Consider the following 15,841-nt stretch of genomic DNA (forward strand, 5'->3'; position numbering starts at 1 on the left):
CTGTGAAAAACTAAGTGCACATCTTGATTCAGTAGCTGGTAGAATGACTTTATCCATCTTTCATATGCTTGTGGGGGACTTTTGGCACACTCTTCATTGCAGTGTTGGTTCAGTTCATTGAGCTTTCGTTTACACCACAAGGTCCCCAGATGATGTGGCTGCAAAATATCATTATCTCTCCACCACCATTGTTCGAGGTGCAGAAATACTGGGTTTGGTTTTGCCAAATGGGGTGCTGTGAAATATAGCCAAAGATCTTCGCTTTGGTAGGAGCTAAGGACACTTTAACCATGCTGCTATGTTCTTTTTAGAGACAGGTGGCTTTCTCCTGGCTGCCCTTCCAATGAATCCAGGTTTGTTACATCTTTTTCTAATTGTGTTTTAACTTTTAACATGCTTCCTGAGGCCTGTGAGGTTTGGAATGTAGCGCTCGTTTTGTTGTTGTTGTTTTTATTTCCCTGAACATTGCATGGTCCCAGCCAAATCACCTTGAGGGGATGTACAGTATGTAGGGATGGCAGTTGTGTGTTACCACACACTGAACGCTCCAGACCATCAAACTGCCAAAATCTCAGTGTTTATAGAGGTGCTCACACTTGTTGATGATCAATGAATCAAAGAGATTTCATTAGCAGCACTTGGCTGCCACTTACCAACTTAATTCATAAGGAAGCACTGAGGGTGTACTTACTTTTTCACTGTGCTGCATGAACTGTATTCATAATGAAAATGACCCACAATAGAACATGAACTTTGCTGCTTCACATTTGTGCATCAGTGTTCCTCATTTCACTGATCCATCACAGCACAGACAAGTCACCACTGGTCACATATAAACAAAACACTGCGATTACTCTTTTGCCCAAAAAAATTTTTTTTTTTAAGCGTTCAAGGTAAGTCTCCATAAGTGTACAAAGCTGTTAATGTGATCTGTGATCTCTAGTAATCATAAATACAGTGTACATACAAAATAAAAAACCAACCCAGTGCTCAAGATCGTGAATGCCTCTGATGCAACCAGTGGTAGTGTCAGTAATCATACCCAACCAAATGTTAGGCCACTAAAATGTTTTGGAAAGAGGCTACCTCGTAGAGAGCCACCCAACTGAGTTATGACATTAAGTCAAATCCTGCACCTTCCATCATGCCACCTTGTGTGCTTACTACGTTAAGACTCTTAATGTGTTCCAGTTGAAGTTGGAAGTCAGAACTGATCATTCAAAATTTTCCTCTGCATGAATTGCTCTACCTTGCCGAGAAGCAATCAAAAACCAATTTTTTCTTGCTTATCTGACTTTACCACTGGAACACCCTCAACTTAGCAGTGACGTCACTGCCAAGTTCCGACATCTGACTTCCGAGATAAACGGATCTGGTGGCATCTGGCATTAACCAAAATGGGTAGAATGAACTCCACTGAAGCTGCAAATGCAGGTCTTCTGTCTTCCCTGAACCTTATATCTCAAGGAGGTGATGCGTGCAACAGGAAGCACCTAAAGGTTCCCACACACCACAGAATGTACCCAGCAAGGCTTTCATGTAGAGAATTTCTCATACTTGATCACCACAAGCCGTCATTTTATATGCTCATGATGACCTACATGTCGTGAACAATAGACTCCCACATGCGCGGCGCATTGAAACCACTCAGATGTGAACCAGTTAGATAAAGATGCTTCAGCAGGCTGATTGAGCATCAGCGTCTCAAAATTGCAAAGTGGCTTATCTCTGTCTGATAATATATATACATATTGCTTCTCCAAAGCAATTATATCATCTAAAAATATACACCACTGATGGGTTATGTTTTGTTATGTTATTAGGGCAATACTTTTTTTGTCAGCCCATTCAGACTTTTAGCTGTATATGAAAAGCAAGAAACACGCTGCAGTGAGAGCATCACACGAGCACTCGCTTCTTCCCTTTTTTATGGCCTCTTTTGGAGCATGTCTGTCAGAGAGCCCAGAGCAACATCCTCTTGTCCAAACGTACTGGTAGAAGATAAAGCTGAACATTTGAGCAGCATGATTGAAATTCAGGATCTTAGTCAGTTATGCTCCGACCACCCTACGGTCTGTACTGCAGAAGACAACAATCACCCCGAGCGTGCAAATGAAAGCTCTCATAAAGCTGAGCCTGCACTCAGTTCACTGAGGAAACCACAGCTGGCACCAGTGTTCGTCTGACATACACATAAAAAGTCTAATATTTCTATTGTTATGTTTGTGTTTTCTGCTCTTTAATGTTTCCTCTTTTGGGAAAAGAGACATAGAACAGAGAGTATGGCCACTTCCTCTTGTCACATTCCTCTTGGCGCCTCTTCCGTCTGCGTCCTATCTTTTCCTCTATCTCTTCACACGTTCTCTCCTCGTCACACTTTCAAAAAGTATCCATCCAGAGCTGCTCCCTCATTCACGTCACTCTTTTGTTGTTACTTTTTGTCAGTTTCTTCTTTCATCTGTCCTCAGCAATACATCATGTTTGGACACTTGAGCTCACCAGTTCTTTCAACCAAAGTCCCATTTAATGAAAGAACGTTAGGACACAGTACATTGACATTTTTAAAAGAAAGTCTTATGTTGCTGAGTGTTGCCAGTAAACTTGATTGTAAAATGTTTAAATTAATGCGGTAACCATGTGCCGTCACTCTAATGATATTTTTAGCTGCAATGTTTTTATTTCTTGCCAAATACTTCCAGCAGTTCCTCATTGTGTTAATATAATATATGATACAGTGATGTCTGGTTATGTGTTTTTGCGTTACTTTCTGTTATCTGTGCAATTATCCGTTTGGTAATATATAGAGTGCGCATTGCCTTTCCAACATTTCACACTATTGAAAACACACGAGTCCTTTTGGAGGGGTTTCTAAAATGTCGCTGCACCAGTTGATTCTTTGTCTGCTTGTCAAAGTGACTGAAATTCTGTCCTCACAAGCACTTAAATTAGATTTTATTTGAACAAATTATAACAGCAATCGACTGATGAGGAGCAAATCTTTGTAAGGAAACTGGAGAAAATGTTTTTGTAGCGGTGGGCAGTGGGGTTAACGCTGCTTGTCGGTTTTAGAAGTAGCTTCTTGGTACAGTCTTTTTTTCTGTGGGGTTTGCTTGTTCTGCCTGTGGTTGCTTGGGTTTCTTATCAAGGCTAATAGGTTAACCGTTAATGATAAATTGACTGCAGTTGTGAATTTGGGAGTATGCTGTTGTCTGTCTCTCTGTTCCCCCTGGCAACCTGTGCAGCTGTGATCTGTATGCTCGCCGGCTATCAGATGTTGGATAAACAGTTAAGAAAATGGATGACTTCTGTTGTGATTTGATAAATAAACATGTCTCTTTTATTGATTTTCTTCTTCTAATGTTTTCTATTACTTTCTGCCGAAACAAATATCCATCATCACTGAGAAGTTTCATCAGAAATTTACATGAAGTCAAACTCTGTACTGAGTTCACTCCCCAAGTTCTGGGAACAATTATATTGTCGCTGTCGCTGAATCTGACCTGCAGACGGTTGTTTTCTGAATTACAGCAAATATTTTCCAGAACCTCAGTGACCAGATACACGAGTTGTAGCTTGAACTACAGTTACTGCAGGAAAATATCTCACACATACTGTGCGCAAATATGCATGTGTTTCAGTCTATTACAAGAGTAATTAAGTCAAGTTGAAACACATTTTCAACCTCTTCTGGATTTCTGGTATGGCCCCTTTGTTTTTCTAAGAAATGCTTGCTCTGAACAGTATATCCTGTACATAATGTTCACTGGTATTACTGAAACCATGCTGCTACCACATCCTACCACATGTTCAATTTTTGACAATGTCATGCGCCGCGGCGCGCGTGCACAAAAGGATCCAAACGCAGACTCAAGCACTAGCAGAAAAGGACACTTTATTATAATAACAAAAAGCGACCCGGGAAAACCAAAGGAGCAAAACGAGGAACTAAAAAACCCGGGGAAACAATGATGCGAGGAAGCCGGAATCGGGACCGTGGGAGGCTTCAACAGAAAGGGGAGAAGATTACTAGGGAGCCGAGAAGCGGAGGAAACACATCAAAACTGAGTTAGACCAGTTGGCTTATGATTAGAGCGGGACCGTAGGAGCTGGAGAGGGAAATCCGTGGAGGTAGTGGTTGGGCCAGATGATGCACCGGGTGATCCAATTGAGCAGGAGGACAGGCAGGTGGCAAACGCTGAACGCCGGATCGAAACCTAGACACAAGTAGGCAGATTTAACACAGCTCCAACAAGATAGTAATGCAACGCTTTCGCGGGAGTCTAGTTACCACAGAGAGGTGATTAACGGACTGGCGTGGAGCATCCGTCAGCGCCGGGTTAAGTAGCTCTTCAGGTATTCACCCCGATGGAGAGCAGGTGTGCCGGTGATGGCCCAGCCTGGGGGTGTGGCTACCCGCGCATCACACACAGGACCACGGACCATGACAGACAATGTATTTTCCTGTATCAGTATTTGACATAAACTGCAATAATGGCAGTGGTTTCCTTTTTTCTTCATTAAAACTGGACAATAGATGATTTGAAAATGCTGAAGATTATTCTATTTCTGCTTCAGATGGTAGAGCCAGAATTTGATGTAAGCAACATGAAAGTATGGCCCCATCCTGCATTGTATCAACAGTTCAATCTGCTGCTGCTGGTGCAGTGGTGTGGGGGATTTTTTCTTGTCACACTTTGAGCCGCTTAGTATCAAATGAGCATCATTTAAATACCGCAGCCTGCCTGAGTACTGTTGCTGACTATGCCCAACCCTTCTTTGACTGCAGCGTGTCCATGTTCTAATGGCTACAGGATAGAGCATCACAAAGTTTAGTTTATTTCAAACCTGTTTCATGAACCTGGTAAAAAGTTCACTGCACTCAAATGGCTTCAACAGCCACCAGATCTCAATCCAATAGCATGTGAGATTTGCATCAAGGAAGTGCAGCCAACAAATCTGCAGCAACTGTGTGACACTGTCATGTCAATATAGACATTGCTTAAAGTGACAGCTCATTGCTAAATTTCATTTTTGTATTTTTCCTCCGGCCTGTTGCTGCTCTTTATCCATCTAGATTTCCAATTACTTTCCCAGATTTTGAGATATTAGCTGTAGTGTACCCACCCTTTCTCACTACAGTGGAACAGGATAGCAGTCTGTTGCTCAACCACCAAAAATTACACCTGAAAAAGTCTGAAGCAATCTCTCTTTCCGGAAAAAGACCTGAGGCTTTTCTCATTTCTCTTTTTTATTCCTTCTTGTGTCCTCTCTCCTCCTGCTAGTGACCCAGAAATCTATCACAGTACCATGGCTTCAGTGTATTAAAGAGGGACGGCACACAATATGCAAAATAAAGTGTAAAGAGGACCTTCAAAGGACCTTTTATTCATTTGTTGCTTCAGTTGTTCAGTTACCCTTCATTGTTTGAGTACCTGTGTACATTTAAAAACAGTGATAGTCGCATTGTACTATGTTGTGAATTGAATGTAAAGTAGCCCTAATTATATAACATCTTCTGACCTCTATAATGCCTGAGATCTATGGCTGCAGTAGGGTTTAAAAAAAGGTGCAGCTGGCCAAAAGTCATGTTTTATTCACAATGCTTCAAAATGAGGCTCCAAAGTGAGAATTACTTGTTTTTTTTAATGACTCCTCCCTTCTCCTATCTCTTCCTCACCAACTCTGCAGTGGTGGAAGGAATTAGGATGTGAGGAGAGGAGTCAAGGACAGGAACTGCATGTGTGCAATCCAGGAAAAAGCGAAAGAGTGCCGGTGAATGGAAAAACCCACAGAGACTTGTTGTGAGAAATGTCATGAAAGCTCTATTTTCTTTTTTACAGAACTACACCCAGAAACCACAACACACAGAAGACTGAGCTGCTCTGACTGCCACATGGGACTTCAGTTAGACTACCTTTCAATACCTCAGCTGGGCTGATATGTGCATTGAAACACATAAAAACAAACATCCCCTCTACTTTGCTGGACCTGCTGTGCTGACAGATGATTGACGTAATCCCTGAAGCTAGGTTAGAGTTAAACAAGTTGGTAAGAAAAACACAGGGTCACAAACACAGAATGCATTTAAATGAGAAAATGGCCATCTCTTCATTTGCTTTTTGAGCTATCACACAAGTTTCATACATACACATATATGCAGGGGTCCATGTACAGTACCACCTGTATGTGTGTTCAAAAAAGGTGGCTCTTTCTGTGCTGACAGGTATCCAGAACAGGAACGAAGCACACGAGCAGAAAGAAAAACAGTCTTTCTGCCCGTCAGCACTTTTGTTTTCCTCCCCTCATCCATCCTCTCATCAGGTTGCTGTTGTTCTTTCTCTTCCTTTCTTTTTTCCATCACTCACCTTCTCTCATTTTGTCCGCTCTTTCACTCTTTCTGCCCGGCCTCATCACTCTCTCCACTTTCCCTAGCCTCATCTGCCTTTTCACTCATAACTCTTTAGCTTCTTCTTTTCTCCCCCGTGTGTGTCTCTGCCATTCATCTTTCATCTCTCCTCAATTTCACCCCCTCCGGGTACTTTCTTCCCACTTGTGTCATTTGTCTTCCATTTTCAAGCACCATTTGCAAACAGTTGTCAGCAGTTTAATCTCTTCGGGACGGCCGGATGCATCAAGTGTTTCCACATTTCAACAGATTTGTAAGGGACGGCCTCACACGCGGTTTACTTGATACTGTGGACTTTTTTTTTGGTGAATTTAAAAAAACACCTTAACCTATAGACAGTGTAGCCATGCTTATATCCATTTCGTTTCCAAATCATTTATCATGTTCGTTTTCTGTGGAAAGTGCAAAAATAGGTGCAGCAATTTACCGAAACATGTGCAACAATTCTAATGAGACAGAAAGTCAATATTTGATATGACCACCTTTATTCCAACTCTCGTCTGCAACCTTTCTTGGCATTCCTGGCACTCTTCGGGAATTGTTCTCCGGGCTCCTTGAAGGACACTCAAAGCTCTTCTTTGGACGCTGGCTGCCTTTTGTTTTGTTCTCTGTCAAGATGATCTCTCACTGCTTCAATAGTGTTGAGATCTGGGCTCTGATTAGGCCAATCCATGAGTAATGGTGTTCCACTGTGCTGTTTTTTTTTGTCCAGGTATGCTTTTACTTCACTGGCAGTATGTTTGGAATCATTGTCATGATGAAATATTGCCAGCCAGACACTTTCCAGATGGTATTCCATGTTGGATTAAAGTCTGATCATACTTTTCTATGTTAATAATTCCATGAATTTTGACAAGATCCCCAACAACACTGGCTGAAATGCATTGCCAGACCATAACAGAGCCTCCAGCATGTTTTACAAATGGCTGTAGACACTCACCGTTGTATCTCTATCCTAACCAGCCATCTTTCTTTTCCCTATTTCCTGAAGACATGAATTTCAGCTGCTGTAGATATCTACTTGTAGATAGCTTGTAGGCCTGCCACTTCTTTTATCTTTGCACATCATACGGAGATATGCAAAGGTTTTGGCTAATAGCTTTTTGAGAATCAACTTGTTGGTATATAAATCCTATTTTGTGTTATCTGTAACTGTTATCTTTGGCATTTTTCTTAACTGTTTTTCACCTAAAGAACTGGTCAGAAATGTTGTGTTTTTGTGACAGGCTAAATATAGAGACTAAATATACAATTTAAAATTGGTTCTTTGCCAAGTGTTATCTTATATATGACACAACAGAAAATGAGTTAAAAACAACCCTTAATGAAACATTTTGAAAGCCCTTCCGAAAACTTTTTTTTTTCTATTTCCAGAAAGTCTGGCTCTTTGGAAGCAAAAGGTGAAGAAATGATGGCTGACTCAAGACTTTTGCACATGCTTTAGTTAAGACTAAAATGCAAGCATGCAACAGTTTTTTTCTTTTCTAGTCAGACTACTTGTCATAGTGCATGTTAGCGTTTTACATGTCGTTTACAACAAATCATCACATTGGAGAAGCTGGGTGTGAGGAATGCTTGGTACTTTTGCTCGTCAGAGGAAATCTTCATCGGTTTTCATGTTTCAGCGTGATTTAAAACTGGTTGTATCTCTAAGCTCCACAGGTTCTGTGCGAATGAACACATTTTAACTGCTGTTTGTCACTTCCCGAGTTTCACCTTCCTCTTTGGCGCACAGCAGGCAAAGACACATTACTTGCTGCACTCGCCTGCTATGCCTCCGTAGACCAAAGGCTGAGAGAATTCCTATCTGTCCAAACACAGCTGCTAGAACGACTAAGGATAAAAACCAAAGCTGTGAAAAACTGGCTCGGCATCCAGGTTTGAACAATGTGTGAAAAGAAAGTGGCAGTCAGCCAAGGGCGATGGTTCTACTCCACTACCAGAGAAAATTTCAGTACCACAAGCTTTTCAAGAAGCTGTGAGAAATACAGCTGTTTCTGAGCCAAATTATTCACTGCATTTTAATCTGCACATTGTAGACTAGCATAACACAAACAAGCAGTTATGATGGAACTCATGAAAAAGACACTCATTGAAAGCCACGAGGTAAGACAAAAGACAGCTGCAGGGGATGTCTGCATGATATATAATTAGCATCACCTTTTGATTTTTCAGGCATATTTTAATCCCGTATATCTATAAATCTGAAGCTTTTAGGGCGTTTGTTGTAACTCTTGATCTCTGGATTATGATTTATGTAACAAATCCTTCAATAAAGAACAGAATCCTGACTCACAGAGTCCACTTACGACCCTTTAATGAAGGAAGCAGAGGCGGATCACTTATTATACTGAAACACACAATAGCCTTGACCTCACCTTCAACTTGTTTCATTTCCTGACTGATGAACTCACAAGTAAACACATATGTACCAAGGTCTTGTTCCTTGAAGTCAAGATCATAATTTTTGTCTTCAGATGGGAAGAAAGTCTCCACAGTGTGACTTTATGTACAGACTTGTGTCTCCTTTCTGCTATAAATAGACACACAGAATACCCAGTCTTTGTGAAGACAACTTTATGGGTTAAAGGTAAAAGTAGTTGCAAAACCAAAAACTGCGGAAGAGTGCAAAGAGTGCACAGTCTCACTTTTCTGTGTGTGTTCCTGTAAATAAAGGTTTTGAAGCAATTGCACAGAATTATTCTCAAACAGTTTTAAGGGTTTTTTACACAGCAAAATGGACGGTGAAAAGAAAAACCTTGTTAAGGCTGCAAGTCTGCAATTCTGACTTCAAAGAGGCCTGTTGCTCAACCATCATCCACCCGTGTGTTCGCTTATCCATTACACGGGTGATTTGGCTGATTTTGTCTATGTCAGTGGGTTAAACGTTTTATTTCATCCTCACTGATCTCATCGGGAAGCTATTTTGAGCAAGAACGCTCGAAACACCCACTGTATGCTATACGTTGAACAGAAATAGCACAAGGTCACATCTAAACACAGCAAAGCATTCAGCAGATAAAGACCCTCACAATTCCTTCTGTTGGTAGAGACCAAAAACAGAGCAAAAAGAATTTACTGTCATAAATTATTTATAACTGACAGATGAGGTCATAAGCAATTTTACAATGAATACAATATCAATATTGTGTTTGCAGTTTGTTTCTATTTGTTTCTACTATTATTATTTAATGAAGTTACCATTATTATTTACTAATAGTATTATATTACTAATTGCCTTATCATGTTTAGAACTGTGCAAGTAAATGAAACAGTAGTAAGGGTAAATGTTACTGTTACTGCAGCTGTTTATAGGTAGGTGTTATGTCATATTTCCTTCAAAGCCAGTTACTTCCTGTCCAGGAGGATATGGTGACTTGTTGCTAAGGCACAACACAATCTTGGTACTTCTGTCTGTCTCTTATTTGCTCCATCCTGTAAGCTTCTATACTGTGCAGGGGAAGTGGTGGAACTGCTTGCAATAAAACAGCAGCGCCCTCTTTATGACACTGTCAATCCTGCTGATTTTCTGTTGTCTAACTGTGTGTAACACAAAATGTGGTGCAGAAACAACACGAATGATATCGCTCAGAGATTTGAATCTGAAAGCCCATTTCCAAAAAAGTGTCAAATGTGAATGAAAACAATGCAACAGAATCCAAATCTCATAGACCCACATTTATTCAGAGTAGAAAATAGAAAACATATCAAATGTTTAAGCCAAGAAAATGCACCAAAAAATAAGCACATGGTTGGATGGCACCGACACGTTAGGACATTGCCCTTGTTTACCACTGTCTGTAAACATCTGGGAACTGAAGAGACCAGCTGCTGGACTTGCGGGAGAGAAATTTCCCATTCTTGTCTGATATAAGTTGCAGTTGCTCAACAGTTCTGGATTTTCTTTGTTTTATTTTTAATTCCATGACGTCCTAACACGTTCTACTCTTCTACTATAAGCCCTGCTGCTGTATATGCAGTGTACTGTCTAGCATTGTCATGTTGAAATACAGAAGGCATTCACTGAAAAAGAGGTAAGCCTGTGATCCTTCTGTTGGTAGATGGGAGCATTTGTTGTACTAAAACCAACGGTGCCTTTCCAGATGCACAAATTGTCAATTTCATAGGCACTAATGCACCCCATACCATCAGAGATGCAATTTTTCAACTGAGTGCTGATAACAGCACTTGTCCATTTCTGCTTTAGTCCAGAGGATATAGTGAAATTTCAATTTATCTGACCACAGCCTGTCCGAGGTACCACAAGGAGAAAGGCGGGGTACACCCTGGACAGGTCTGCAGCCTGATGCAGGAAAAGACATAGAGACAAACTCACATTCACAATAATTGTATGTCTGTGGGAGGTATTGGAAAGCATGGCTGTGGGAGCACACGCAGAGAACTAAACAAACTCAGAAAGGCCTCTGACCAGAGGTGGAGTCGAACTCTGGACTTGCTTACTTTAAGACAACAGTGCCAACACCAGTACTAACATTTATGTAACGATCTATATTTACACATATAATGGTCAGTATGCTGTTTCTTCCTTCTTGATATACAATATTCCTATGCATGTACATAAATCCTGTTGTTCAGATGATCTTACTGTTTTAGCTTCCTCTCAGCGTGTCTGCTCTGACCAAAAACAGTGTAATTTCATCTTTTACAAACAACAGATGCGTCCTCTTTTGGAACATAATACATCAGCTAACTGTAGAAAATCAATGAACTAGACAAACATGCACGGTGCACTTGCCTAACTGTGTACTTCAGTTCTTCCCAACTGCTTTTAAACGGACAGACTGACTTAACAATGGGTCATTAATCACATCTGAGAGTCGCCGGAGACACACAAACTGCATGCATGACATATTGTTTTTTTGACCTTGGCGGACTCACGATTGAAGGCATGAGCAGACACTCAAAGCTTTGACCTTTTGATTCTGAGTGCAGCCGCTGCAGACACGGCAGCGATCTCCCAGGAGGATTCAAACCTCTGCTGCTGCTAATGTCTTAAAACTGATCAAAAACTAAACACACACCTCAGCCAGGTTTACAGTTTTTTACAGTCGCTAACAAGCGTTTGTCCAAACAGTTGTCACATTTGCAAAACTCTAAACACAATTAGCACAGCATCGGTCTGTTGTGGCCATACCAGTCACACATTTCATGTCGTGTTCACCCAATATGCAGTCAGTGAACACATTTCCACAATGCTTACATTTTCTTAACAGACAAGCTATACCTCCCAGCAAAATCATGAACTGTTTTTGTAGTATCTACGAATGTTAACACACAACATCCCACAATAGCAAAAACAATATCCCAAACCTTAGATACAGTATAAAAACCTCTGCTTCTGCAATGATATGTCGGTGGATCCGACATACCAGGCGGTTTTATCCCAGGTGCATCGACTTGGATAACATCAGATGTGATGTTGATGAAAACATGTGGCCTAACCCTGAAGATCGCAGAGATTAGATGCAAATCTTTTGCCTTTTTATAGCCCCCCTCCCCCTCCCCCCCTTTTTATCTTGGCTTTTTGCTGTTGTTTTTTTGTTCAGAATGCTCTTGTGTGTTTCATGGATATTTTGTTCACTGTAAGCAATACTGTAAAACTTTCTCTGTCCTATCATACCGTGTTTCTACTGTACCTCCTGTGGTAAACAGTAAAGAAACAAAAACTTGTTTGCTTTTTACTGGAATGCTTTTGAATGTGAACATTACTGTACATGTGGACATACAGTTACCAACCAAGACATTTCTGGTGTCAATATGGTGGATTGCATGTTTCGCATGCAAATACCTGTGAAACTGAAACATAAATGTCTATGCAGTTTTTGTAATGTCAATGATAGCCAGTATTTTGAAACCTGGTGTACTTTGATTGACTGCATGTACCTTGTGAAGTGAAAACAAGTGTTATTCTTTGACAGACTAATTTCATTTTGAGTCAGATTTATAGTGTTTTTGTACAGTTAGTGTGTGCAGAGAAAGATGTGTTCTAATTTTGAAATGAGGAGTTAGTATATATTTAACAAAGTGTATTTTTGGGAAGGATATTATCCATTTGGCCAATTGTGTTTTGTAGGTGTGGGTCTGTGTTAAGAGTTTAGAAAAGGTATCTGAAGTATGGGTAGGCGCTTGTTAGCGACTGTAAAAAACTGTAATATACTGAGGATTGTTAGATTTTGAGCTTAGGCGTTCCCCGACTTTATTTTTACTTCATCTTTGCAGTAGAGGTTAGATGAGTTTCAGCATTTGCAGGAAATATCCTGTGCATTGTTTCTCAATTACAGGGAAGTGAGCCAGGACAGACTGAGAGTTAACACTATAAACATGTTTTGGTTGGAGGGCTGCTGCCTGCAGGAGAGAACAATCACATGCCAAAGTCTTCAAAAGAAATATATATATAGAACACCTGTTTGGCAATTCAAAGAGTAGTAGAATAAGATAAGATAAGATAAGATAAGATAAGATAAGATAAGATAAGATAAGATAAGATAAGATAAGATAAGATAAGATAAGATAAGATAAGATAAGATAACCTTTATTAGTCCCACACGTGGGAAATTTGTTTTGTCACAGCAGGAAGTGGACAGTGCAAAAGTTATGAGGCAAAAATTAGAATACAATAAGAATAAATACAGTACACAACTGTACAGAATAGAATAAAATAAAATACTATATACAGTAGAATAAAATAAAATAAATATACAATAAGATAAAAATAGAATACAAATACAAATACTATATACAACTGAGTAAAAATACAACGATGACAGAAAGGATTATTGCACTTAGTATTATTGCATATGTATGGATGTGTGTGCTTGATCAGTTAAAGTCTTTATTATGGAGTCTGACAGCAGTGGGGAGGAAAGACCTGCGAAATCTCTCCGTCCCACACCGTGGGTGCCGCAGTCTCCCACTGAAGGAGCTGCTCAATGCTGTCACAGTCTGCTGCATGGGGTGGGAGATGTTGTCCATCAGGGATGACAGCTTAGCCACCATTCTCCTGTCACTCACCACCTCCACTGGGTCCAGAGGGCATCCCAGAACAGAGCTGGCCCTTCGGATCACCCTGTTCAGTCTCTTCCTGTCCCCAGCAGAGATGCTGCCGCCCCAGCAGACCACGCCATAAAAGATAGCAGAAGCCACAACAGAGTCATAGAATTTCTTCAGGAGTGGGCCCTCCACTCCAAACGACCTGAGTCTCCGCAGCAGGTACAGCCTGCTCTGCCCTTTCCTGTAGAGGGCGTCTGAGTTATGAGTCCAGTCCAGTCTAGTGTTCAGATGAACACCAAGGTACCTGTAGCTGTCCACAGCCTCAATGTCCATACCTTGGATGTTCAGTGGTTGCAGTGGAGAATGCTTGTGCCTGCGGAAGTCTACCACCAGTTCCTTGGTTTTACTGGCGTTGATCTGGAGGTAGTTCAGCTGGCACCAGTCCACAAAGTCTTGGGTCAGACCTCTGTACTCCTTGTCGTCCCCATCAGTGATGAGGCCGACTATTGCAGAGTCATCAGAGAACTTCTGCAGGAAGCACTGGGTGGAATTGTGGGAGAAGTCTGCAGTGTAGATGGTGAAGAGGAACGGAGCCAGAACCGTTCCCTGTGGGGCCCCCGTACTGCAGACGACCCTGTCCGACACACAGCCCTGAGTCCTCACATACTGTGGTCGGTCGGTGAGGTAGTCCAGGATCCATATACCAAATAAATCCAAATATTCCTGTGATTTTGTTCAGCGGCATCAAAAATATACCCAGTTCTTCTTCTATGGACAATAATAAATGCATTCCAGCTATGTTCACTTTTTCTTCTCTCTTTTTGTCACATCTTACTTTAATATTATCCAAACTTATAGACTTTACTAATAGTGCAGTGCTTTTTATCTAACATACACTGCCACCTCTTGGTGTTTCTCTATATCTACAGATAATATTTTCTTTGGTCTGTCCTGTCAATTTTTTAGCTATTTATTTAGCTATACATTAATAGAATTATGTATTCATGGAATAATTCAATTCAATTTAATTCTGTTTTATTAATATTGCATCAATTTACAACAACAGTTGCCTCAAGGCACTTTATACTGCAAGGTAAAGACACTACAATATTATAAAAAATCTCCCAACAATCATACAGCCCGCCCAGCCCCTTTTAACACAGGAAGAAATATCTTGCAGAACCAGGCTCAGAACTGTACTTGAACACAAGTAAGAAAAATATAGGCAGCCCAGCCTCCTCATAGCTGTACTTATCAAATAGGTGCATCTGTGGTATAAATGTGAAAATCCTAGGTGATTTTCAGAAAAGTTGAACTCTGACCTTGACCTTGAGGTCAAGATTCCTCTCCTCTGGGATTTTTAGTAAATGCACGTATGGTGTACATTTCAAAATCCTACGTTGCCTCGTTCTCAGGTAATGGCACTCACAAACTTGGGTGTCCAAGTTTAGCTCATATACCCGACATAAGCGACTGTAAACCAGTAACGACAGCTACTTCACTACGTGTGGGAATTTACACTTAATAGTTGGAATCAAAGTCATAAACTATTAATAGTTCATATTTTTTTCGTTTTAATCCTTGGTACGCGGATCTTCAGAAATAATTTGTTCGTTAGAATCACTTATCCGCTACAAAATTAATCTAATTTAAATACGCATGACTAGAATTTCCACTCTTTACACCCCCTGTGGAGCTAAAAATGAGGTACAAATTTAAAATAAGTGTAAAAAAAAAAGATGCACATTTGTTGACTGGAATATAAAAGAGCAAAGGCGAAGAAACACCGAAGCAAAGCTGATAGAAATTTTCACAAAAATATAGGCACGACTATTGACTATTTTTGACGCACTTTGGAATTCGGACGCTGTTCGGCGCTCTCTCATCGCGAGAAAAGCCCCGGCCTTGCCCGGCCAAAGATGCTCCGGCATCTCCAGAGTCTGCGAACACCCCCAGAAACTCAGCATCCAGCATTTCAGCCCTGACGCCGGAGCGCACCGGTTTACAGGCGACCTCAGAGGCGCTGCTGTGACAGAACAGTTTGCAATGGACACGTCTGCACCGGAACCGAGGACCACTGAGGTTTGTGAGGTGGAGGAGGCAGAAGAAGCTGTAAGCTTGAGGAGAAGTAGTAAATCGTCAGTTTCCATTTAATTCCTGCCTTTACGCAGGGTGGAGAGGCAGCGCGATCCGCCGCCTGACAGTAATCCTCTGCCCGGGAGGAGCAGGGAAAGCCCTTTCAAGGCTGAGGCAGAGTGAGGGAGGGAGAGTTTTAAGTCGGACGGGGAACGAGAGAGTTGTCATATTCGGAGCTTTTGCCCTGCCACTCGAGGTTTAACGGGGCGACTCTCATTCAAGCTTCTGGGAATTAACTTCGCACCATGAGCGGACCGACGGACGGTAAGCAGTGTGCGCGAATCTGCC

The 15,841-nt window shown here is 41.2% G+C and overlaps 1 protein-coding gene across 4 annotated transcripts in view; it reads left to right on the top strand.

The window, feature by feature from the left end:
• Positions 1 to 15,406: 15,406 nt before the first annotated feature.
• LOC146700420 (actin-binding LIM protein 3-like) overlaps positions 15,407 to 15,841 on the top strand; it is a 54,322-nt gene continuing 53,887 nt past the window's right edge. For 3 of the 4 annotated variants that reach the window (XM_085470612.1, XM_085470608.1, XM_085470610.1), the window contains exon 1: positions 15,407 to 15,817. In XM_085470612.1, the coding sequence (XP_085326738.1) occupies positions 15,799 to 15,817 (19 nt within the window). In that variant the 5' untranslated portion in view covers positions 15,407 to 15,798. The remainder of the gene's footprint in view (positions 15,818 to 15,841) is intronic. The other variant, XM_085470609.1, reaches the window with a different exon arrangement.

This window comes from Copadichromis virginalis, linkage group LG10, assembly GCF_057382275.1.
Source record: "Copadichromis virginalis isolate Kocher_CV1m ecotype Utaka linkage group LG10, C_Virginalis_male_GT1.1, whole genome shotgun sequence".
Lineage (NCBI taxonomy): Eukaryota > Metazoa > Chordata > Actinopteri > Cichliformes > Cichlidae > Copadichromis > Copadichromis virginalis.